The following is a 24,169-nucleotide window of genomic DNA, read 5'->3' as shown; positions in this document are numbered from 1 at the left end:
GCCAAACCGTTTTAACACGCAGCTCTGCATTGTTTTGCTGAAATAAGCAGGGGCGTCCATGATAACGTTGCTTGGATGACAACATATGTTGCTCCAAAACCTGTATGGACCTTTCAGCATTAATGGTGCCTTCACAGATGTGTAAGTTACCCATGCCTTGGACACTAATACACCCCCATATCATCACAGATGCTGGCTTGTGAACTTAACTTCGATAACAGTCTGGATGGTTCGCTTCCCCTTTGGTCCGGATGACACGATGTCGAATATTTCCAAAAACAATTTGAAATGTGGACTCGTCAGACCACAGAACACTTTTCCACTTTGCATCAGTCCATCTTAGATGATCTCTGGCCCAGAAAAGCGGGCGGCGTTTCTGGATGTTGTTGATAAATGGCTTTCGCTTTGCATAGTAGAGCTTTAACTTGCACTCACAGAAGAAGCGATGAACTGTATTTAGTGACAGTGGTTTTATGAAGTGTTCCTGAGCCCATGTGGTGATATCCTTTAGAGATTGATGTTGGTTTTTGATACAGTGCCATCGGAGGGATCGAAGGTGACGGTGATTCAATGTTGGTTTGCGGCCATGCCTCTTACGTGGAGGGACTTCTCCAGATTCTCGGAACATTTTGAACAATCCGGATGGTTCTTTTCCTCTTTGTTCCGGAGGACACAACGTCCACAGTTTCCCCCAAAAAATTGAGATGCGGACTCGTCAGACCACAGAACACTTTTCCACTTAGCATCAGTCCATCTTAGATGAGCTCGTTTGCTTCTTTTTTTTGTAGTTATAGTGTTAAATAAAATATGTCTTTACCTTCACGCCTTGCCCACGCCAACTTTCCTTTTACTTCCGGAAAAACAAACCCCAAAGTCCACGTTTTGACACTAAGTCCCAGTAAAAGCGATACAGACCCCCTCAGCCAGGACAGAGGTGCCAGTCAGCTAGTTGTAAGTCCATGTATCATCCCAAAAGTTATGAAAAGACTTCATGAAGATTGAAAGTTACTTAGTTCTGCTTTAAAACTTGTATTTATTTGGTATTTTGTTACAAAGATGTTTAGTGCTGGGCCTTGGAACACATTACATTTAAAGCCCAGTAGATTTGCACAAATCTAAAATGAACATGAAGAGGACAAGCAATGTTTGAAGTGGGCAAAACTAAAAAAGAAAAATCCTAATAAAAGGTGCAGCATCTATGAAGTGCAGAGTACTAATGAGAAGTGAATGGAGTGAAGTTCCCCCATAGAACGGAAAGTTAGCGTGCAGCATCTTTTTAGTTGTTTTCAACTACTGGACTGACTGTTGTTAGGTATATTTCTCTGTGGCGTCAGTTAGCTTCTTTAATGAGTTATTCATAAAAGAGGTTTAGCTCTGAGCTTCAGAGTACATTTAGCTGCCGCTAGGTGACATCATACGCAAATATGGTGTTAGCTTTCACTACTATGCTGATGACGCCCAACTCTACATGCCCCTAAAGCTGACCAACACGGCGGACTGTAGTCAGCTGGAGGCGTGTCTTAATGAAATTAAACAATGGATGTCCGCTAACTTTTTGCAACTCAACGCCAAAAAAACGGAAATGCTGATTATCGGTCCTGCCAGACACCGACCTCTATTTAATAATACAACTCTAACATTTGACAACCAAACAATTAAACAAGGCGACACGGTAAAGAATCTGGGTGTTATCTTCGACCCAACTCTCTCCTTTGAGTCACACATTAAAAGCGTTACTAAAACGGCCTTCTTTCATCTCCGTAATATCCCTAAAATTCGCTCCATTTTGTCCACTAAAGACGCTGAGATCATTATCCATGCGTTTGTTACGTCTCGTCTCGATTACTGTAACGTATGATTTTCGGGTCTCCCCATGTCTAGCATTAAAAGATTACAGTTGGTACAAAATGCGGCTGCTAGACTTTTGACAAGAACAAGAAAGTTTGATCACATTACACCTGTACTGGCTCACCTGCACTGGCTTCCTGTGCACTTAAGATGTGACTTTAAGGTTTTACTACTTACGTATAAAATACTACACGGTCTAGCTCCAGCCTATCTTGCCAATTGTATTGTACCATATGTCCCGGCAAGAAATCTGCTTTCAAAGGACTCCGGCTTATTAGTGATTCCCAAAGCCCAAAAAAAGTCTGCGGGCTATAGAGCGTTTTCATTTCGGGCTCCAGTACTCTGGAATGCCCTCCCGGTAACAGTTCGAGATGCCACCTCAGTAGAAGCATTTAAGTCTCACCTTAAAACTCATTTGTATACTCTAGCCTTTAAATAGACTCCCTTTTTAGACCAGTTGATCTGCCGTTTCTTTTCTTTTTCTCCTATGTCCCACTCTCCCTTGTGGAGGGGGTCCGGTCCGATCCGGTGGCCATGTACTGCTCGCCTGTGTATCGGCTTGGGACATCTCTGCGCTGCTGATCCGCCTCCGCTTGGGATGGTTTCCTGCTGGCTCCGCTGTGAACGGGACTCTCGCTGTGCTGGATCCGCTTTGGACTGGACTCTTGCGACTGTGTTGGATCCATTATGGATTGAACTTTCACAGTATCATGTTAGACCCGCTCGACATCCATTGCTTTCCTCCTCTCCAAGGTTCTCATAGTCATCATTGTCACCGACGTCCCACTGGGTGTGAGTTTTCCTTGCCCTTATGTGGGCCTACAGAGGATGTCGTAGTGGTTTGTGCAGCCCTTTGAGACACTAGTGATTTAGGGCTATATAAGTAAACATTGATTGATTGATTGATTGACCGAAAGGATAAGATCACGGGTACAAGCGGCCGAAATGAGTTTCCTCCGCCGGGTGGTGGGTCTCTCCCTTAGAGATAGGGTGAGAAGCTCTGTCATCCGGGAGGAACTCAAAGTAAAGCCGCTGCTCCTCCACATGGAGAGGAGCCAGATAAGGTGGTTCGGGCATCTGGTCAGGATGCCACCCGAACGCCTCCCTAGGGATGTGTTTAGGGCACGTCCAGCTGGTAGGAGGCCACGGGGAAGACCCAGGACACGTTGGGAAGACTATGTCTCCCGGCTGGCCTGGGAACGCCTCGGGATCCCCTGGGAAGAGCTGGAAGAAGTGGCTGGAGAGAGGGAAGTCTGGGCTTCCCTGCTTAGGCTGCTGCCCCCGCGACCCGACCTCGGATAAGCGGAATATGATGGATGGATGAAGTGAACAAAATAGAGTTTAAACAATTAAACAAACTAATCATAAAATTTGTGATAAATACAAACATTCTGTATATATTAGGGGTGTAACGGTACATAAAAATTTCGGTTCGGTATGTACCTCGGTTCAGAGGTCACGGTTCGGTTCATTTCCGGTACAGTAAGAAAACAAAAAAATATAAATTTTTTGATTATTTATTTAACAAATTTGCTAAATCTTCCACCAAAAATATTTTTCTTAGTAGAATATTTTATGTGAAGTAATCGGAAACTTGGATAGGTCAATAATTCATAATAACATTGATATTGGTTCAATATTATGTTTTGAGCAATGACAGTTTGAAAGAAAAAAAAAAACAGCTTTGTTTTATTATTCAACGTTGCAACTTTTTCTAAATTACTTATAGCCTTTAGGCCAGGGGTAGGGAACCTATGGCTCTAGAGCCAGATGTGGCTCTTTTGATGACTGCACCTGGCTCTTAGATAAATCACAATAAGTAATGAATAATTCCGCTGGTAATCACAGTGTCAAAAATAACGTTCAAAATATAAAACATTCTCATGCATTTTAATGCATCCATCCGGTTTCTACCGCACCAGTTCAACAAGTCGCATTAATGGTAAGAAGTATTTTATTCATTGTTGGTTAGCTTCAGAATAACAATGTTATTAAAAAGAATAAGATACTTATTATACTCTAAAAGTGTTGGTCTTACTTAAAAATTCACTCAATGTTATATTCAGTCTTAAAAAAATGTTTTATATGGCTCTCACGGAAATACTTTTTAAAATATTTGTTTATGTTTTTGTTTATTTTAATAGTATTTTTAGAATGTGCCGTGGGCTTTTAAAACATTAGCTGTGGGCCGCAAATGGCCTCCGGGGCACACTTTTGACACCCCTGCTATAGATAATAAAAAATAAAATCTGATAAATCTATGGGTAAAAAGCAGAGCCTGGCGACTCATGCGCGTTTATCATAACTCTCTCGCTCTCTCTGTCTCTCAAGAATTTTGCTGCGTCCATCACTTTTTATTTTGTTTTTAACCCCTTCTTAACCCTAAACGTACATTGAAAATACACGCAACCCTAACTTAAAATGCCGGACATTTGAGGCATTTAAGAAACTCCACCCGGACAGCCCCGCAAAAGAGGACATATCCCGTGAAAAGAGGAGGTATGGTCAGTCCATCGTAGCCCAGTTGTTGTTGTTTTTTTGATTGATTGAAACTGTTATTAGTAGATTGCACAGTACAGTACATATTCCGTACAATTGACCACTAAATGGTAACACCCGAATAAGTTTTTCAACTTGTTTAAGTCAGGGTCCACGTAAATCAATTCATGGTGCCTCAGTGTGCATTGTTTACACAACGTGCAGTGCGCTACTTAATATGTCCGTGTCGATCGGTACACCTCCGAACCGAACCGAAACCCCCGTACCGAAACCGTTCAATACAAATACACGTACTGTTATACCCCTAGTACAGGGGTCGGGAACCTTTTTGGCTGAGAGAGCCAAGAAGCCAAATATTTTAAAATGTATTTCCCTAAGAGCCATATAATAATTTTTTTAACACTGAACACAACTAAACACGTGCATTTTTAAGTAAGACCAACATTTCCAGAGTATAATAGGTCTTTTATTCTTTGTATTAACATTTTTAACACTGAACACAACTAAACACGTGCATTTTTAAGTAAGACCAACATTTCCAGAGTATAATAGGTCTTTTATTCTTTGTATTAACATTGTTATTCTGAAGTTAACTGTGGAGGGGGCGTGGTCTGCGGGCCTGCAGCAAAGCGGGATGTTGCCAGGACCGGCCTCGAAATCAGCAACAGGTGCGTAGATAGCCCACCTGGGCCTTGTTATGTAATCAGCTGTCGCTCTGCTATAAACAGCAGCCAGGAGGAGAGACAGGGTTGGGGCTGGAGCCAGAGCGCGAGTGAGGACGAAAGAGAAAAAGACAATTGCTGGAAAGCAACTGAGAGAAAAATAAAATAAAACAATATTGTAACCCTAAAACAGGCTATTGGTGGTCTGAAGAACCCCCAGGAGGGCAAGCCCAACACTAACCAATAATAAATGAATTACTTCTTACCATTAACGCAACTTCTTGCACATAAAAAAGCATGAAAATGTTTTATATTTTGAACGTTATTTTAAACACTGTGATTACAAGTGGAATTATCCATTACTTATCGTGTTAAGCAATGTCAGCTCAGATTTATCCGAGAGCCAGATGCAGTCATCAAAAGAGCCACATCTGGCTCTAGAGCCATAGGTTCCCTTCCCCTGCCCTAGTATGTACTGGTGGAAAGTGAATGGAGTGATGTCACCAAGGCGGATTATGTTAGCATTGCTCTGAGCCTCAGAACACATTTAATTGCAGGGATTATAAATAGGTAGAAGAGAACAAAGTAAAGTTTAAACAACAAATGAACAAAACAAAAAGTTGTGACGAATAAGGGTTCTGTATCAACTGGTGGAAAGTGGATGGAACAAGGTTCCCCAAGGATCGTAAAGTTAGCATGTAACATTTACTTTGCATGTTTTTAAATTTTGGAGTGACAGTCGCAAGGCATATTTCTCAGTAGTGGTAGTAAGATGGCGCTGCTTGCATCATTTTAAGCTGTTTTAAGCCTCAAAACACATTTCATTTTAAGCCAATCCATGCAGAAATTTTAAATAAGCATGACTTTAGTAACATAAGCTCTGTCATCCGGGGGAAGCTCAAAGTAAAGCCGCTGATCCTCCACATGGAGAGGAGCCAGATGAGGTGGTTCGGGCATCTGGTCAGGATGCCACCCGAACGCCTCCCTAGGGAGGTGTTTAGGGCACGTCCGACTGGTAGGAGGTCACAGGGAAGACCCAGGACACGTTGGGAAGACTATGTCTCCGGGCTGGCCTGGGAACGCCTCGGGATCCCCCGGGAAGAGCTGGACGAAGTGGCTGGGGAGAGGGAAGTCTGGGCTTCCCTGCTTAGGCTGCTGCCCCCACGACCCAACCTCAGATAAGCGGAAGAAAATGGATGGATGGATGGAAAACAAGGTCAAGTTCGATCAACCAAATAACAAAACAAAAAATGGGACCGATACCGGAGTTATGTATCTACTAGTAGAGAGTGAATAGAGCAAGGTTACCAAGGCGGATTAAGTCAGCAGGGATCTAGCTGATTGGTTTATTTGTAGGGGTGTAACGGTACGTGTATTTGTATTGAACCGTTTCGGTTTGGTGCGGAAGTGTACCGAACGAGTTTCCACACGAACACATGAAGTAGCCGCCTCAGCTAAAGTCTTAACAAGCTGCTCTGCTTTCTGCCTCTGTCTCCTACACAGCACCCAGCATTGTCCCACCCACGCAACCATCTGATTGGTTACATATATAGCGGTAACAGCCAGTCAGCAGTGCGTATTCAGAGCGAATGTAGCAAATGCTTCAGCGTCGAGCAGAAAGGTGTTTAGCAGGTGAGCATAAGATAGCATACTCTCCCCAAATGATAATAAACACATTCCAGCCAACTACTACTAACATCACTATGAGCCCGTTGACCTTCTAGAAACAAACTGCAGCTCAGCTCACTCGCAGTCCTGGCTTGAGGTGAAAGCTCATTAGCTATTAGCGTAACATTAGCTAGTTTTGCGGTGTGTGTGTGTGTGTGTTATGGACAGTGTTGAAGCAGAAAAAAAGGACATTGTTAAATGAAGAGTCTGATAGTTGATGTATTAATGTAAGTGCATCATAAAGCCTACATGAACTCCATGGTGTTCAGAGATGAATAGTCTCTCCTATTGCTATTGTACTATTTTTTCCAGCTATAGTTACATGAATCATTAGTAATGTAGCAGCCTAGTTTTGAATGGCAGGGTCCCTGCAATCACATGTTGATACAAATATAACATTTACATAATAAAAATCAACTACAGGCTTCCCAAATGCTGTAATAAATTAAGCCTGATGAGTTGACTTGAAACTGTTTAACTGAAGAAAAGTTTTGTCATTTTATTTAATCCAAGCAACAACTTGAGGCAGTTTAATGTGGATTAACGTGGGCAGAATTATTATAGTGTTCTCAATGTTAAAAGGATAAAGCCATTGTTTACAAATTTGGCAAATAAATAACCCAAAAATGTATATTTAGTTGTTTTCTTACTGTACCGAAAATTAACCGAACCGTGACCTCTAAACCAAGGTACATACCGAACCGAAATTTTTGTGTACCGTTACACCCCTAGTTATTTGACTACAAAAATATAATTCATGAGCAAAATAACTGAATGCTTTGTTTTTTTACAGTTGACGTGACGTGGTTCAGCTTTCACCCTCGGGCTCTATTCCAGTGGTGCTTGTTGTGGTTCGTTCAAACAAAGTTCAGTAAATCATTTTGGCCATGGCAGAACAATTTTAAAAAGAACAATTAATGAATCCCCCCAAGCACATCTCTACTCCCTCTTTACAAGGAGCTGGTGAAAGATCACACCATGTGCAAATATAATTGCGAGCTCTCCGTGGTGGTATTTTTCCATGATGGCGCAATGTGTGGAACAGGCACAGAGACATGGAGCAGCTCAACGGTTGGACAATTAACTGGAAGAAAAAAATGTTGTACGCGCGAGGACGGAATTACAAACCCCATTTCCATATGAGTTGGGAAATTGTGTTAGATGTAAATATAAACAGAATACAATGATTTGCAAATCCTTTTCGAACCATATTCAATTGAATTCACTACAAAGACAAGATATTTGACGTTCAAACTCAAAGTAGTTGGGAAAGGGCATGTTCACCACTGTGTTACATCACCTTTTTTTTTAACAACACTAAATAAACGTTTGGGAACTGAGGAAATTAATTGTTGAAGCTTTGAAATTGGAATTCTTCCTCATTCTTGTTTTATGTAGAGCTTCAGTCGTTCAACAGTCCGGGGTCTCCGCTGTGGTATTTTACGCTTCATAATGCGCCACACGTTTTCGATGGGAGACAGGTCTGGACTGCAGGCGGGCCAGGAAAGTACCTGCACTCTTTTACTGCGAAGCCACGCTGTTGTAACACGTGGCTTGGCATTGTTTTGCTGAAATAAGCAGGGGCGTCCATGTTAACGTTGCTTGGATGACAACATTTGTTGCTCCAAAAACTGTATGGACCTTTCAGCATTAATGGTGCCTTCACAGATGTGTAAGTTACCCATGCCTTGGGCACTAATACACCCCCATACCATCACAGATGCTGGCTTTTGAACTTTGCGCCTACAACAATCCGGATGGTTATTTTCCTCTTTGTTCCGGAGGACACCACGTCCACAGTTTCCAAATATAATTTGAAATGTGGACTCGTCAGACCACAGAACACTTTTCCACTTTGCATCAGTCCATCTTAGATGAGCTCGGGCCCAGCGAAGCCGGCGGCGTTCCTTGGTGTTGTTGATAAATGACTTTCGCTTTGCATAGCAGAGTTTTAACTTGCACTTACAGATGTGGCGACCCACTGTAGTTACTGACAGTGGTTTTATGAAGTGTTCCTGAGCCCATGTGGTGATATCCTTTACACACTGATGTCGGTTTTTGATGCAGTACCGCCTGAGGGATCAAAAGTCCGTAATATCATCGCTTAAGTGCAGTGATTTCTCCAGATTCTCTGAACCTTTTGATGATTTTACGGACCATAGATGGTAAAATCCCTAAATTCCTTGCAATAGCTCGTTGAGAAATGTTGTTCTTAAAACTGTTCGCCAATTTGCTTACAAATTGGTGACCCTCACCCCATTCTTGTTTGTGAATTACTTAGCATTTCATGGAAGCTGCTTTTATACCCAATCATGGCACCCACCTGTTCCCAATTAGCCTGCACACCTGTGGGATGTTCCATATAAGTGTTTGATGAGCATTCCTCAACTTTATCAGTATTTATTGCCACCTTTCCCAACTTCTTTGTCACGTGTTGCTGGCATCAAATTCTAAAGTTAATGATTATTTGCAAAAAAAAAAAATGTTTATCAGTTTGAACATCAAATATGTTGTCTTTGTAGCATATTCAACTGAATATGGGTTGAAAATGATTTACAAATCATTGTATTCTGTTTATATTTACATCTAACAATTTCCCCACTCATATGGAACGGGGGTTTGTAGATTAGTGCATGGGTGTCAAACTCTGGCCCGCGGGCCAAATCTGGCCCGCCGTGTAATTTAATTTGGCCCTTGAGGCAATATCAATTTAGCATTAGAGCTGGCCCGCCGGTGTTATACAGCGTCGGTGCCGCTCTAACACCGCATTCACCGCTAATACTCATACTTGCCAACCCTCCTAATTTTCCCGGTAGACTCCCGAAGTTCAGTACCCCTCCTGAAAATCTCCCGGGGCAACCATTTTCCCGAATTTCTACCGATTTCCACCTGGACAACTATATTGGGGGCGTGCATTTAAGGCACTGCCTTTAGCGTTCTCTACAACCTGTCGTCACGTCCGCTTTTCCTCCATACTAACAGCGTGTCACATACTATTTGTGGCTTTTACACACACACACACACAAGTGAATGCAAGCATACTTGGTCAACAGCCATACAGGTCACACTGAGGGTGGCCGTATTAACAACTTTAGCACTGTTACAAATATGCGCCACACTGTGAACCCACACCAAACAAGAATGGCAAACACATTTCGGGTGAACATCCGCACCGTAACACCACAGAACAAATACCCAGAACCCCTTGCAGAACTAACTCTTCCAGCAAACTGACCAATAATTAACGTTTTATTCATGCATTTTCTCTCGCTACTTCAAGGCTTTAATGCTTGGTTCATTCATTATTGTTATTTTATTTTCAAATTTATTATTAGCCTGTGGAAAAACATTAATATTTACCTCAGAAGATTGCTAATAGAAAAAAAGCATACAAATTTGTATTTGAATTTGATTTGATATGCCATTGATATTTTTTTAATTATTATTATTATTATTATTTGAAACTGGATTTTGCATGTCACTAAAGTTATATAAGCCTTGCTTGTTCAATATTTAATGTTAAATTTGTTTGTGTCCCTATTAAAAGCTTAATTTGTTCAACCTTGGTCCGCGGCTTTGTTCAGTTTTACATTTTGGCCCACTCTGTATTTGAGTTTGACACCCCTGGATTCGTGGTTCAGACAAGTACGGCGGTGACGACGCATGATGGCGGCCATAAGTGGGGACTGAAAGTGTATTGGCGTCACCCAGGGTTGGCGGGGAGCCAAGCGGGAGAGAGGTGACGAGTCAGCCAAGGCCGCCGTGTCCCCGACCTCAAATAAGTCCGACTGGCTCGGCGTCTCGGGAACTTTCCACAGGCCTCTAGGTCACATGCCAAACAGTGTGTGTGTGCGAGGGAGGCGACCTGCTCCTTGTCGCACCTGATTGTTCTTTCCGTGCAATTGACCAATCGGGATTTTCGGTTCTATTTGCAGCCTTTGTTACGTACTGAAGTACATTCTACTCACCTTGCAGCCCTCGCATGCGTGCACGCCGTAATGGAAGCCTGAGGCTTTGTCCGAGCACACCCTGCACTCCAAGTTGAGGGGGCTGGCGCTCTCGCTGGGCTCTGGCGCAGCTCCGCAACACCCCGGTGACGGGCTGGAGGCTGGAGTCAAGGTGTCTGCAGCACAGAGAAGAGAACACTTGACAGCACAAAAAAAACAAAAAAACATTGCAAAAGAATCTCTCTCGCATTAGTTTCATTGTAAAGGCAGACATTTTGGTATTATGGCTAAGCAGTGAGTAGCTTTCAGACAAGAGCTAATGTTACTTAAGTCATATTTAGGGCAGAAAATACCCAAAGAATGTCAGAAAAAATATCGAAAGGGGACCTTATTGGAAAATATTTGACACGTAAGATGGAGTAATTCCTTTTTAATGGCCAAATATGGAAAGTAAAAATGTGATTAGAGCATACTTGCCAACCTGAATTCACTGAAAGTCAAGTATTTATTATATATATATATATATATATATATATATATATATATATATATATATATATATATATATATACATACATATATATATATGTATATCCATCCCATCCATTTTCTACCGCTTATTCCCTTTCGGGGTCGCTGGCGCCTATCTCAGCTACAATCGGGCAGAAGGCGGGGTACACCCTGGACAAGTCGCCACCTCATCACAGGGCCAACACAGATAGACAGACAACATTCACACACTAGGGCCAATTTAGTGTTGCCAATCAACCTATCCCCAGGTGCATGTCTTTGGAAGTGGGAGGAAGCCGGAGTACCCGGAGGGAACCCACGCATTCACGGGGAGAACATGCAAACTCCACACAGAAAGATACCGAGACTGGATTTGAACCCAGGACTGCAGGACCTTTGTATTGTGAGGCAGACGCACTAACCCCTCTTCCACCATGAAGCATACATACATACATACATACATACATACATACATATATATATATATATATATATATATATATATATATATATATATATATATATATATATAGGTGTGGGAAAAAATCACAAGACCTACACCTACATATTGCGCTCTACCACGGTATCGAGCACTATTCTCTGGATAATCCAATCAAGACACACACACACATATTATATATATATATATATATATATATATATATATATATATATATATATATATTAGGGCTGTGAATCTTTGGGTTTCCCACGATTCGATAATATATCGATTTTTTCGATTCGATTCAAAGACGATATTTTTCGGATTCAAAACGATTCTGTATTCATTCAATACATAGGATTTCAGCAAGATCTACCCCAGATTTTTGTAAAAAGCTTTTATAATTGTAAAGGACAATGTTTTATCAACTGGTTGCAATAATGTAAATTTGTTTTAATTATTAAAGGAACCAAAAATATGACTTATGTTAGATCCACTATGAACTGGACTCCCACTATTATGTTAGATCCACTATGGACTGGACTCCCACTATTATGTTAGATCCACTATGAACTGGACTCCCACTATTATGTTAGATCCACTATGAACTGGACTACTACTATTATGTTAGATCCACTATGGACTGGACTCCCACTATTATGTTAGATCCACTATGGACTGGACTCCCACTATTATGTTAGATCCACTATGAACTGGACTCCCACTATTATGTTAGATCCACTATGAACTGGACTACTACTATTATGTTAGATCCACTATGGACTGGACTCCCACTATTATGTTAGATCCACTATGAACTGGACTCCCACTATTATGTTAGATCCACTATGAACTGGACTACTACTATTATGTTAGATCCACTATGGACTGGACTCCCACTATTATGTTAGATCCACTATGGACTGGACTCCCACTATTATGTTAGATCCACTATGAACTGGACTCCCACTATTATGTTAGATCCACTATGAACTGGACTACTACTATTATGTTAGATCCACTATGGACTGGACTCCCACTATTATGTTAGATCCACTATGGACTGGACTTCCACAATATAATGGTAGACCCACTCGACGTCTATTGCATCTGTTTCCCCTTGGAGGGGATGGGTCAACCACGTGTGGTCCTCTCCAAGGTTTCTCATAGTCATTCATATTGACAACCCACTAGGTTGAGAGTTTTTCCTTGTCCTTATGTGGGCTCTGAACCGAGGATGTCGTCGTGGCTTGTGCAGCCCTTTGAGACACTTGGGATTTAGGGCTATATAAATAAAAATTGATTGATAGAAAATAGACTAATTTCTGGTCAACTTCTTCAAAACAAAGTCACTGGAGCACAAGGTTGTAACTGGGATTTTTTTTTTGGTAAAAATGTCATAATTTTCTTAATATTTACCCCATTTTTTTTACGTTAGAAAGAAAAAAAGAGACTTCACAAATTATTGTGTATTTTTTTTTTTATATTTCAGTTTAGGTACTTATTTTACTGTGTATTTTTCATTGATTATATCCATGAAAGTGGCGTTGTCAGTGACAGAGAATGTAAGTAAACATGGTTTGACTTGCGAGTCACAAAACAAACGGCCAGAGTCCAAAAAAATCAGTGTCCTAATCGATCAATTTGAAAGATATCAGCCGATGAGCATTGTACTCGCCGTATTATTTGCAGGGGAATTTTCTCGAGTGTTAACTTGTCAAATTTAGTCAAAGATCGGTCCACTCCAGAAAATGTAGATATTCTGGATGAACTAGAATTGTTTACGTCGTCATCATCATCATTTATTGTTATTCCTTTCATGAAAATGCATATATTCAAGCCATGTACAGTAGACACTTTCAATGTTTTTTTGTTTTTTTATACATTTCCATGATCAGAAAGGAGCAGATGGAAGAATACTCTTCTTGTATTTATCCGCCCCCTTTTTAACACAAATTATTTTAGATGACTTTATAACTGTTCCCTCCACCAACACCCGAACTCCAACATATTTTTTTAATTTTCCTTGATGCATTTTCACAATGAAACGTCCAATCTAGATCAAAATTCAAAGATGTTCTTACAGCTTTTTAAGTCTTTGTTTAGAGAATTCCATGCTTTCACACCAGCACATTTGTTTCAAATTTGTACACACTCTTAGATGTTTAAAGCCATACGGCCTTCTGTGGTTCTCATCTTCAGATTTAACTTTTGTAAGTCCTTCGGAAGAACTTTATTTCTAGCTTTGAACATCACTAATTGAGTATTCAATTCTACAATGTCTTTTAGTCTTAATAATCCTGACCTAATGGAAGAGTGGATTTGTGTGGTCTCTATATCCCACTGTAAAAATGATACGAATTGCTCTTTTCTGGGAAATAAATAAAGGCATTATGTTGCTGTGATATGTATTTCCCCATATTTCTGCACAAAAATTGAAATAAGGTAGAATAATTGAGCAATTTAACATTCTCATTGTGTTATACGGGAAACTGTATTTAACTTTGTTCAAAATAAATAAGCTTTTTGATACCTTAATTTTCACATGCATTATATGAGCTTTCCATGTCAACTTTTCATATAAAACAGGGGTGTCCAAACTTTTTCCACAGAGGGCTGCATACGGAAAAATTTAAACATGCGGGGGCCATTTTGATATTTTTCATTTTCAAACTAAAACAAAATATGTGGATTTTTTTTTTTTTAATCCTTAGGGCTCCTGGTAAGCATAGAGGGTCTCAATCAGTAAAATGTTAAAAATAAGTCAAATTATTATTATTTTTTTTAATTTAATGCTTACAGTAAATCTCTATATCAACTTGAGGTTGATATAAAGTAAAACAAATAAGGTTTTATGCCTTTTCTGTCAAAGACAACTAATATGCAGTATTTACATAGATAGATAGATAGATAGTACTTTGATTGATTGATTGATTGATTGATACTTTTATTAGTAGATTGCACAGTACAGTACATATTCCGTACAATTGACCACTAAATGGTAACACCCCAATAAGTTTTTCAATTTGTTTAAGTCGGGGTCCACGTTAATCAATTCATGTCATTCATGGTACTTTATTGATTCCTTCAGGAGAGTTCCTTTATTTAGCAATTAAAGCCCTCAAATATCAATAATGCAGGACACCACTGATTTTAATTAATATTTTTGAGTAATCACAGTGAAAAGTTAAATAAAATCCTACTAAATATATTTGAGATCCGAAAGGTTCCCCACTCATAAAGTGACATTTTTATTAGGTTTTTTTTTTTACTTTTAACACTTAAATTTTAAGACCAACTTCCGATATATCTGTCGATTTTAAGTTTAAACTATTATTTTGTTTGTTTTATGCTCTTTTGTCCAAACTTTGATGTTTTTATTTGGCAACCACACAACATATGCTATTTTCCCCCCACATAAAACATTTTAAAGTGATAATCTTTAAGTAATAATTCATTATAACAGATTTTTTTTGGTCTTTTTTTTTTTTGGAGCAATGGAAAAAAAAGAAAATAAAGACAAAAGGAACAAAAAAACTGCCTGCATGGCAGCTTTGTGTCAACATTGCCACTTTTTCTCATTACATTTCACCTCATTCCACTTTTTTTAAATGTTTTTTTTTTTTTTTTTTTTTGCAATACTATCAATTTTGCAAAAAGGCGGTAAACGATTAGCTGCGGGCCGCAAATGGCCCCCGGGCTGCACTTTGGACACCCCTGATCTAAGATGACCGCAAGAAACCTGATTTCAGACACCTTCTCAATTTTCACATTGTTTATGGATAAACTAACTTCTATCTTTCTCGTCAGTCAAACTTTTTTCCACCAAGTCCCATCTGAGAAATAAATGATCCCTCCATGCACCATAATGACCAACATTAAAATACAGTAGCGTACTCGGCCTAAGCATTCACTAAAAACAAGGCAAAGGTTTCATTTAACAAGTACAGTTAATATTCTTGGCCACTGTAACGTTACACACAGTTCGAACAGTCACACTGTGTTTGAACATAGGAAAATAAAACTGTATTTTAATCAGGTGATTCCTTGGCGCAGCCCGTATACTACTAGTGCAGGGGTGTTAAACTAATTTTAGATCAGGGGGGCCACATGGAGAAAAATCTACTACCAAGTGGGCCGGACTGGTAAAATCACAGCACGATAACTTAAAAATAAAGACAACTTCAGATCTTTGTTTAAAAATAGAACAAGCACATTCCGAAAATGTACAAATCATAATGTTGTTGTTGTATTTACACTTACATGTTGCGGTTAATAGTATTCTATCTTTATTTGTTGCTAAATTTTGTGATAATGTTAGTAAGTCAACTCATTGGTGTTATTTTTAAATCTATCAAGATAAATTACAGAATGTTATTTATGTGGGTTGATCATTTTCCTCGACTGATGTAATAAAATCATGTGGTTTATTTTGTACATTTGTAGCATCATCTACAAAAATAAAAATACCGTATTTCTTTGAATTGTGTATAGTATGTGCCTGCCTAGAATTACTGCCTGGTCAAAATCGTTTCGCAAAATAATTAGCGCATGCTTAGCATTACCGCCGGCTCAGGATTAACGCCGGGTCAAACTCGTTTCGCAAAATATTATCTTTAATAGCGCATGTCTAAAATTTCTACCGGGTCAAACTCGTCACGTCACGAGTGACACTTCACCTGTCATCATTTTCAAAACGGAGGAGGTTGATTTCAATAAATTTAAATCGCATAAAGGGAAGAAAATTAAGAGCTATTCAGTAGGATTTAAGGTCCAAGCTATTGAATATGCTAAAAAGAACAGTAAGCAGCTATGTTTTATTAATATACCGTAGCTGCGTGTGTCAAATATGAGTCATTAAATGACCCCCGCCTCCTGGTGGTAGAGGGCGCTAGTGATCCTTCTTGCGACTACTCGGCTGCAGAAGAAGTGACAACAAGCAGCAAGAGTGAGCAGCGATCGTTTATTTTTTCCTCTCGCTTGCACTTTTAACACGGAGGATTACATATCTAAAATAAAACCATTTTCTAAACTGGACTTTCAATCGAAGCGGGAGGTAATAAAGGAAGATCTCCATCGAGACAGAGAGACTTTTAAAAGATAAGGAAGACTTCTATAAACAAGTTATCGATGCTTTTGATCAGAAGGATCTGCGCATGGACTTCCTTTATAAGTAAAGGTAAGACCATAATAAAGTTTTTTTTATTAAATGTGCTTTTCATGATGGTATCCTTACATCACACTCAAATTTATAAGCGCATGCTTGCCTTTACCGCTTGCCTTTGGTAAGAATTAGCGCCCGGGCAGCAATTAAGGGAAATATGGTAATAACTATTGCGACATCATTTAGAACAGCTGTTTCTTTTGTTCAAAAATTTCAGGATAATTTTTATACTTAAGGAACTCATCTTGCAGCCCGTATGTTTGACACCCCTGTACTAGAGCTACGCGTGCCACAGGCGACACTGAACGACTACTCACCGGGTGCATCGGACCCGGCAACTGGACTCTGGTACTCCGGGAAATCGAACCCTATGGTGTCTTCGCCGATGGACTGGGAGATGTCGCAAAGATCCTCCATGAGGTCTGCACAGAGGGGGCTGTCCAGGAGGGAGTCCCCAAGTGGGGATGGGGGGCAGTAGAGGTCGCCTGCCATGGTGGAAGATGGACACCTCACTCACCAAACTAAGGAAAAAAAGGGGATAATGTTGGTAAAGTTGACAACACAAGAAAAAACATAATACTGTACATTTATATACACTTTATTGCCAAAAGTATTTGGCCACCCATCTAAATGATAATCAAGCACTTAGACATGGAGACTGTTTCTACAAACATTTGTGAAAGAATGGGCCACTTTCAGTGATTTCCAGCATGGAACTGTCATAGGATGCCACCTGTGCAACAAATCCAGTTGGGAAATTTCCTCGGTCCTAAATATTCCAAATTCAACTTTATTATAAAAAGAAATTAAGAGTTTGGGAACAACAGCAACTCAGCCAACCAAGTGGTAGACCACGTAAACTGACAGAGAGGGGTCAGCGGATGCTGAAGCGCATAGTGCAAAGCTACAGAGCTCCAAACCTCATGTGACCTTCCAATTAGCCCACGTACAGTACGCAGAGAGCTTTAATGGAAGGGGTTTCCATTAATGCATCTAAGCCATACATCACTAAGTCCAATGTGGTGTAAAGAACTTGCCACTGGACTCTAGAGCAGTGGCTTTTCCATCTGCCAAACTGATGGACCAAGTTGCCGGGAAAACGCTACATTTCGGACTGCATTGTGCCGAGTGTGAGAATTGGTGGAGGAGGAATTATGGCGTGGGGTTGTTTTTCAGGAGTTGGGCTTGGCCCCTTAGTTCCAGTGAAAGGAACTTTGAATGCTCCAGGATACCAAAACATTTTGGACAATTCCATGCTCCTAATCTTGCGGGAACATTTTGGAGCGGGCCCCTTTGTCTTCCTATGTGACTGTGCACCAGTGCACAAAGAAAGGTCCAGAAAGACATGGATGACAGTCTCGTGTGGATGAACTTGACTGGCCTGCACAGAGTCCTGACCTGAACCCGACAGAACACCTTTGGGATGAATTAGAACGGCGACTGAGAGCCAGGCCTTCTCGACCAACATCAATGCGCTTTTGGAAGAATAGTGGAAAATTCCTATAAACACACTCCGCAACCTTGTGGACAGCCTTCCCAGAAACGTTGAAGCTGTAATAGCAGGTGGACCGACATCATATTGAACCCTATGGGTTAGGAATGGAATGACACTTCAAGTTCATGTGAGTCAAAGCAGGTGGCCAAACACTTTTGGCAATATAGTGTATATATATATATATATATATATATATACTTTGATCGAAGAAGACTTGCTGACGAAGATGAAAATGAGTGGAAGCGGGGATGGGAGAGCCACGTGACACTACCTTTGTACTTTGCTGCAATTAATGTTCCTAAATTCAATCGTGTTTCACACATTCTTGTTCAAAGTGTTGGCACTCGCAACTTTCTTTGGCCCCATTATTTTGCATTAGTACTTAAAAAGAACGATGCGATGAGATGGCAATTTGTCCAGGGTGCAGCTGAGATAGGCTCCAGCGACCCCGAACGGGACAAGCGGTAGGAAATGGATGGATGAACATATATACAGTTGGGGGAGTTTTTTTTCCTGCATTAGATGGCTCCAGGACATCCTTTTGAGCTCCTCCACATTCAGTACTTCCGATAATTGACTTGCAGCAGATGTTAGTGTTCTTATTTCCGCACATACATGTAGCCTGATTTAACCTTGACAACAATGTAGCCATGAAGGTATTCCGTAGCTCGCCAAACTACAAACCCTGTTTCCATATGAGTTGGGAAATTGTGTTAGATGTAAAAATGAACAGAATACAATGATTTGCAAATCATTTTCAACCCATATTCAGTTGAATATGCTACAAAGACAACATATTTGATGTTCAAACTCATAAACTTTTTTTTTTTTGCAAATAATCATTAACTTTAGAATTTGATGCCAGCAACACGTGACAACGAAGTTGGGAAAAGTGGCAATGAATACTGATAAAGTTGAGGAATGCTCATCAAACACTTATATGGAACATCCCACAGGTGTGCAGGCTAATTGGGAACAGGTGGGTGCCATGATTGGGTATAAAAGCAGCTTCTATGAAATGCTAAGTAATTCACAAACAAGGATGGGGTGAGGGTCACCAATTTGTAAGCAAATAGTCGAACAGTTTTAGAACAACATTTCTCAAGGAGATATTGCAAGGAATTTAGGGATTTTACCATCTACGGTCCGTAAAATCATCAAAAAGTTCAGAGTATCTGGAGAAATCCCTGCACGTAAGCGATGATATTACGGACCTTTGATCCCTCAGGCAGTACTGCATCAAAAACCGACATCAGTGTGTAAAGGATATCACCACATGGGCTCAGGAACACTTCATAAAACCACTGTCAGTAACTACAGTTTGTCGCTGCTTCTGTAAGTGCAAGTTAAAACTCTACTATGCAAAGCCAAACCCATTTAACAACAATATCCTTGACTGGGCCCGAGCTCGCCTAAGATGGACTGATGCAAAGTGGAAAAGTGTTCTGTGGTCTGACGAGTCCACATTTCAAATTATATTTGGAAACAGAGGACGTGGTGTCCTCCGGAACAAAGAGGAAAATAACCATTCGGATTGTTATAGGTGCAAAGTTCAAAAGCCAGCATCTGTGATGGTATCGGGGTGTATTAGTTTATATTTACATCCAACACAATTTCCAAACTCATATGGAAACGGGGTTTGTATTAGTAAACATATTGTTAGGGGGGAAGAAAAAAAAAAACAAGGACATAGTGTTCTTCTCCCTGTCCCCTCATCAGGCATTGTTTTACTTCCCTCATAGATGCTGAACTCTATCCTTAGGGCACAAGAGGAGAGGAAGCTTTTTAAAGTGTGCCCTTAAAGACCTACTGAAAGCCACTACTACCGACCACGCAGTCTGATAGTTTATATATCAATGATGAAATATTAACATTGCAACACATGCCAATACGGCCTTTTTAGTTTAAATTTCCTGTGAGTTATCCTGTTGAAAACGTCACGGAATGATGACGCGTGCTTGTGACGTTATTGGTTGTAGCGGACATTTTATCCCAGCACCACTCACGGCTAAAAGTAGTCTGCTTTATTGGCATAATTACACAGTATTCTGGACATCTGTGTTGCTTAATCTTTGGCAATTTGTTCAATTAATAATGGAGACGTCAAGGAAGAATGCTGTTGGTGGAAAGCGGTGGATTGCAGCTGCCTTTAGCAACCAAAACACAGCCGGCGTTTCTTTGTTTGTTGTGAAGCTTTAAAGGCCTACTGAAATGAGATTTTCTTATTCAAACGGGAATAGCAGGTCCATTCTATGTGTCATACTTGATCATTTCGCGATATTGCCATATTTTTGCTGAAAGAATTTAGTACAGAAAATCGACGATAAAGTTTGCAACTTTTGGTGGCTAATAAAAAAGCCTTGCCTGTACCGGAAGTAGCAGACGATGTGCGCGTGACATCACGGGTTGTGGCGCTCCTCACATCGTTTACAATCATGGCCACCAGCAGCAAGAGCAATTCGGACCGAGAAAGCAACAAATTCCCCATTAATTTGAGCAAGGATGAAAGATTCATGGATGAGGAAAGTTAGAGTGAGGCACTAGAGCAGGGGTAGGGAACCTATGGCTCTTTTGATGACTGCACCTGGCTCTCAGATAAATCTTAGCTTACATTGCTTAACACAATAAGTAATGAATAACTCCGCTAGTAATCACAGTGTCAAAAATAACAAAAATATAAAACATTCTAATGCATTTTCATCCAACCGCCCGGTTTCTACCGCACCTGCTCAAGAAGTCGCATTAATGGTAAGAAGTATTTTATTTATTTTTAGTTAGCCTCAGAATAACAATGTTATTAAAAAGAATGAGACTTATTATACTCTAAAATGTTGGTCTTTCTTAAAATTGCACGCATATAGCTGTATTCAGTGTTAAAAAAAAAAAAAAATTATATCGCTCTCACGAAAATACTTTTAAAAATATTTGGCTTGTATGGCTCTCTCAGCCAAAAAGGTTCCCAAACCCCTGCTCTAGAGAAAGAAAAAAAAGGCGACAGCAGTGGGAGCGATTCGGATGTTATTAGACACATTTACTAGGATAATTCTGGAAAATCCCTTATCTGCTTATTGTGTTACTCGCGCTTGAGTGAGATTATATAGTCGTACCTGAAAGTTGGAGGACTGCGGTGACCGCCAGTATCTCTGAGAGAAGCCATATGGAGGAGCCACGAAACTCACAGCTGCTGCAGGAGGACGCAAACTCCACTAAAGTCTCCGGTAAGAGCCGACATAATATCACAATTTTCTCATCCAAAAACCTGCCGGTTGACATGTGGTAGAGAAACATGTTCGCTTGACCGCTCTGTTTCATATTAAAGCTTCACAACAAACAAAGTAACACCGGCTGTGTTTTGGTTGCTAAAGGCAGCTGCAATCCTCCGCTTTCCACCAACAGCATTCTTCTTTGACGTCTCCATTATTAATTGAACAAATTGCAAAAGATTCAGCAACACAGATGTCCAGAATACTGTGTAATTATGCGATTAAAGCAGACGACTTTTAGCCGTGAGTGGTGCTGGGATAAAATGTCCGCTACAGCCAATAATGTCACAAGCACGCGTCAACATAGGCGTCATCATTCCAAGACGTTTTCAACAGGAAAATCTGCGGGAAATTTAAAATTGAAATTTTGTAAACTAAACCGGCCGTATTGGCATTTGTTGCACTGTTAATATTTCATCATTGATATATAAACTATAGGCCTTTAAGGGCACACTTTAAAAAGCAAGCGAACATGTTTCTCTACCACATGTCAACCGGCAAGTTTTTGGATGAGAAAATTGTGATATTAAGTCAACTCTTACCGGAGACTTCAGCGGAGTTTGCGTCCTCCTGCAGCAGCTGTCAAAAAGGCAGCTGTGACTTTCTTGGCTCCTCCATATGGCTTCCCTCAGAGACACTGGCGGTCACCGCAGCCCTCCGACTTTCAGGTTTGACTTTACATTCTCACTAAAACACTAGCTACACAATAAGCAGATAAGGGATTTTACAGAAATATCCTAGTAAATGTGTTCAATAACATCTGAATCGCTACCACTGCCGTTTCTTCTAGTGCTTCACTCTAACTTTCCTCGTCCACGAATCTTTCATCCTCGCTCAATTTAATGGGGAAATTGTCGCTTTCTCGGTCCGAATCCCCCTCGCTGCTGGTGGCCATGATTATATATATATTTTTTTTTGTCCTGTCCAGCTTCTCAGGCAACTCATATAGTTGATGTAGATGCCCATATCGGCTGTTCAGACTTACTTTACAAAAGAGAAGTGTAGGATACTTCTCTTGTTTCCTTAATTGAATTTGACTTTATTAAATGTATTTATATTATCATTTGGTGCAGCCGGGCCGGGGCAGGAGGGAATAGAAAGAGAGAAAAAAAAGGAAGACAGAGGGGGAAATTGTGGGGATAAGAGAGGGATTAGACGGAGAGTCAAAAACAACAACAACAAAAACAACAATAGAACAACACCAGCACATACAATATGTACAAATATGATCGTAAATGTGATAGCAAATAAGCAGTTGGCAAAATAAATAATATAGTAATGACAATGAGCACCCGAACGCCTCCCTAGGGAGGTGTTTAGGGCACGTCCAACCGGTAGGAGGCCACGGGGAAGACCCAGGACACGTTGGGAAGACTATGTCTCCCGGCTTGCCTGGGAACGCCTCGGGATCCCCCGGGAAGAGCTAGACGAAGTGGCTGGGGAGAGGGAAGTCTGGGCTTCCCTGCTTAGGCTGCTGCCCCCGCGACCCGACCTCGGATAAGCGGAAGATGATGGATGGATGGATGACAATGAGCATGTTTACACTAAAACTGGAGCAATACAAACACCAATAGAAAAAGCGCTATTGATCATGAACAAAACAATGTAAACAATGTTCAGATGTGACGTCACGAGCACATCGTCTGCTACTTCCGGTACAGGCAAGGCTTTTTTATTAGCGACCAAAAGTTGGGAACTTTATCGTCGATGTTCTCTACTAAATCCTTTCAGCAAAAATATGGCGATATCGCAAAATGATCAAGTATGACACATAGAATGGACCTGCTATCCCCGTTTAAATAAGAAAATCTCATTTCAGTAGGCATTTAAAATGTGCCCTTATTTTGAAGCATTTCTGGCACCTGCAGCAACAGCGAAGGAGCTTCCATTTGTTTACATCCCAAACCAAACCCGAAGGTCATTGAAAACATTACAATAATAACAAAGTATAGGGAATAGTCAACTCGACACTTAACTGAAGACAAAAGTGATGAGAGACAACGCAGGAAATCCTCTTACGTAACAAGAGCAAAGTTGGAATGTTTAGTTTTACCGCAGAGATTTGGCTCCCAAGCATTTCCAGACTTCCGGCCGCGGACAAGGAAGTGAGAAGTTTTCGGCGTAGCTTCTTTTCTTTTTTTTAAATTTTATTTTATTTTTTTATCTCCGTGTGTCCTGTCCGTCCATGTTGCTCGTGCTCGTAACGCGTCCTCTGTCGTCCTTCAACAGGAAGTGACGTCAGCTAGAGCCAGGAAAAAAAGAAAAAAAAACCCCGCACGCGCACACCCTCCTGACACACCTATTGTTTCAGCCAATCACAGCCCGAGGAGAACCACACGCTCCCGGATGTCGTTAATAAAAACATTTAAAACAGCGTCGGATGCGCAGCACTGACGTTTATTTGGTTGGGAGGATTGTAATTGACTATAAAAAAGGACATGGTCGTATTAAATATTGCCAAAAAGGATGGAAGGGGAAAAAGCAAGCCTCTTCCGGTATAGATGTCCTACTTCCTGTTTACAAAAAGGCTTCTGGGTCAGCTGACACGAGACACACTAAATAATGTGTTTCTATTATTCTGTTACTAGCAATGTGTTGAAATTAGTCGGAAACAACACTAAATAAGTAGAAAACAAAAGGTTATGAATGCATTATTTGACGTGTTTTATTG

General features: G+C 40.5%; 1 protein-coding gene across 1 annotated transcript in view; it reads right to left on the bottom strand.

Moving 5' to 3' along the window:
* Positions 1-23,744, bottom strand: part of LOC133561207 (peroxisome proliferator-activated receptor alpha-like) — a 40,682-nt gene extending 16,938 nt beyond the window's left edge. Inside the window, exons 1-3 of the mRNA XM_061914517.1 lie at positions 23,552-23,744; positions 17,058-17,261; positions 10,646-10,800 (exon numbers count right to left, since the gene is read on the bottom strand). Of these exons, the coding sequence (XP_061770501.1) occupies positions 10,646-10,800; positions 17,058-17,232 (330 nt within the window). The 5' untranslated portion in view covers positions 17,233-17,261; positions 23,552-23,744. The remainder of the gene's footprint in view (positions 1-10,645; positions 10,801-17,057; positions 17,262-23,551) is intronic.
* Positions 23,745-24,169: the final 425 nt, after the last annotated feature.

This window comes from Nerophis ophidion, linkage group LG10, assembly GCF_033978795.1.
Source record: "Nerophis ophidion isolate RoL-2023_Sa linkage group LG10, RoL_Noph_v1.0, whole genome shotgun sequence".
Taxonomy (NCBI): Eukaryota; Metazoa; Chordata; class Actinopteri; order Syngnathiformes; family Syngnathidae; genus Nerophis; species Nerophis ophidion.
This window is presented reverse-complemented; position numbering and strand designations above follow the sequence as displayed.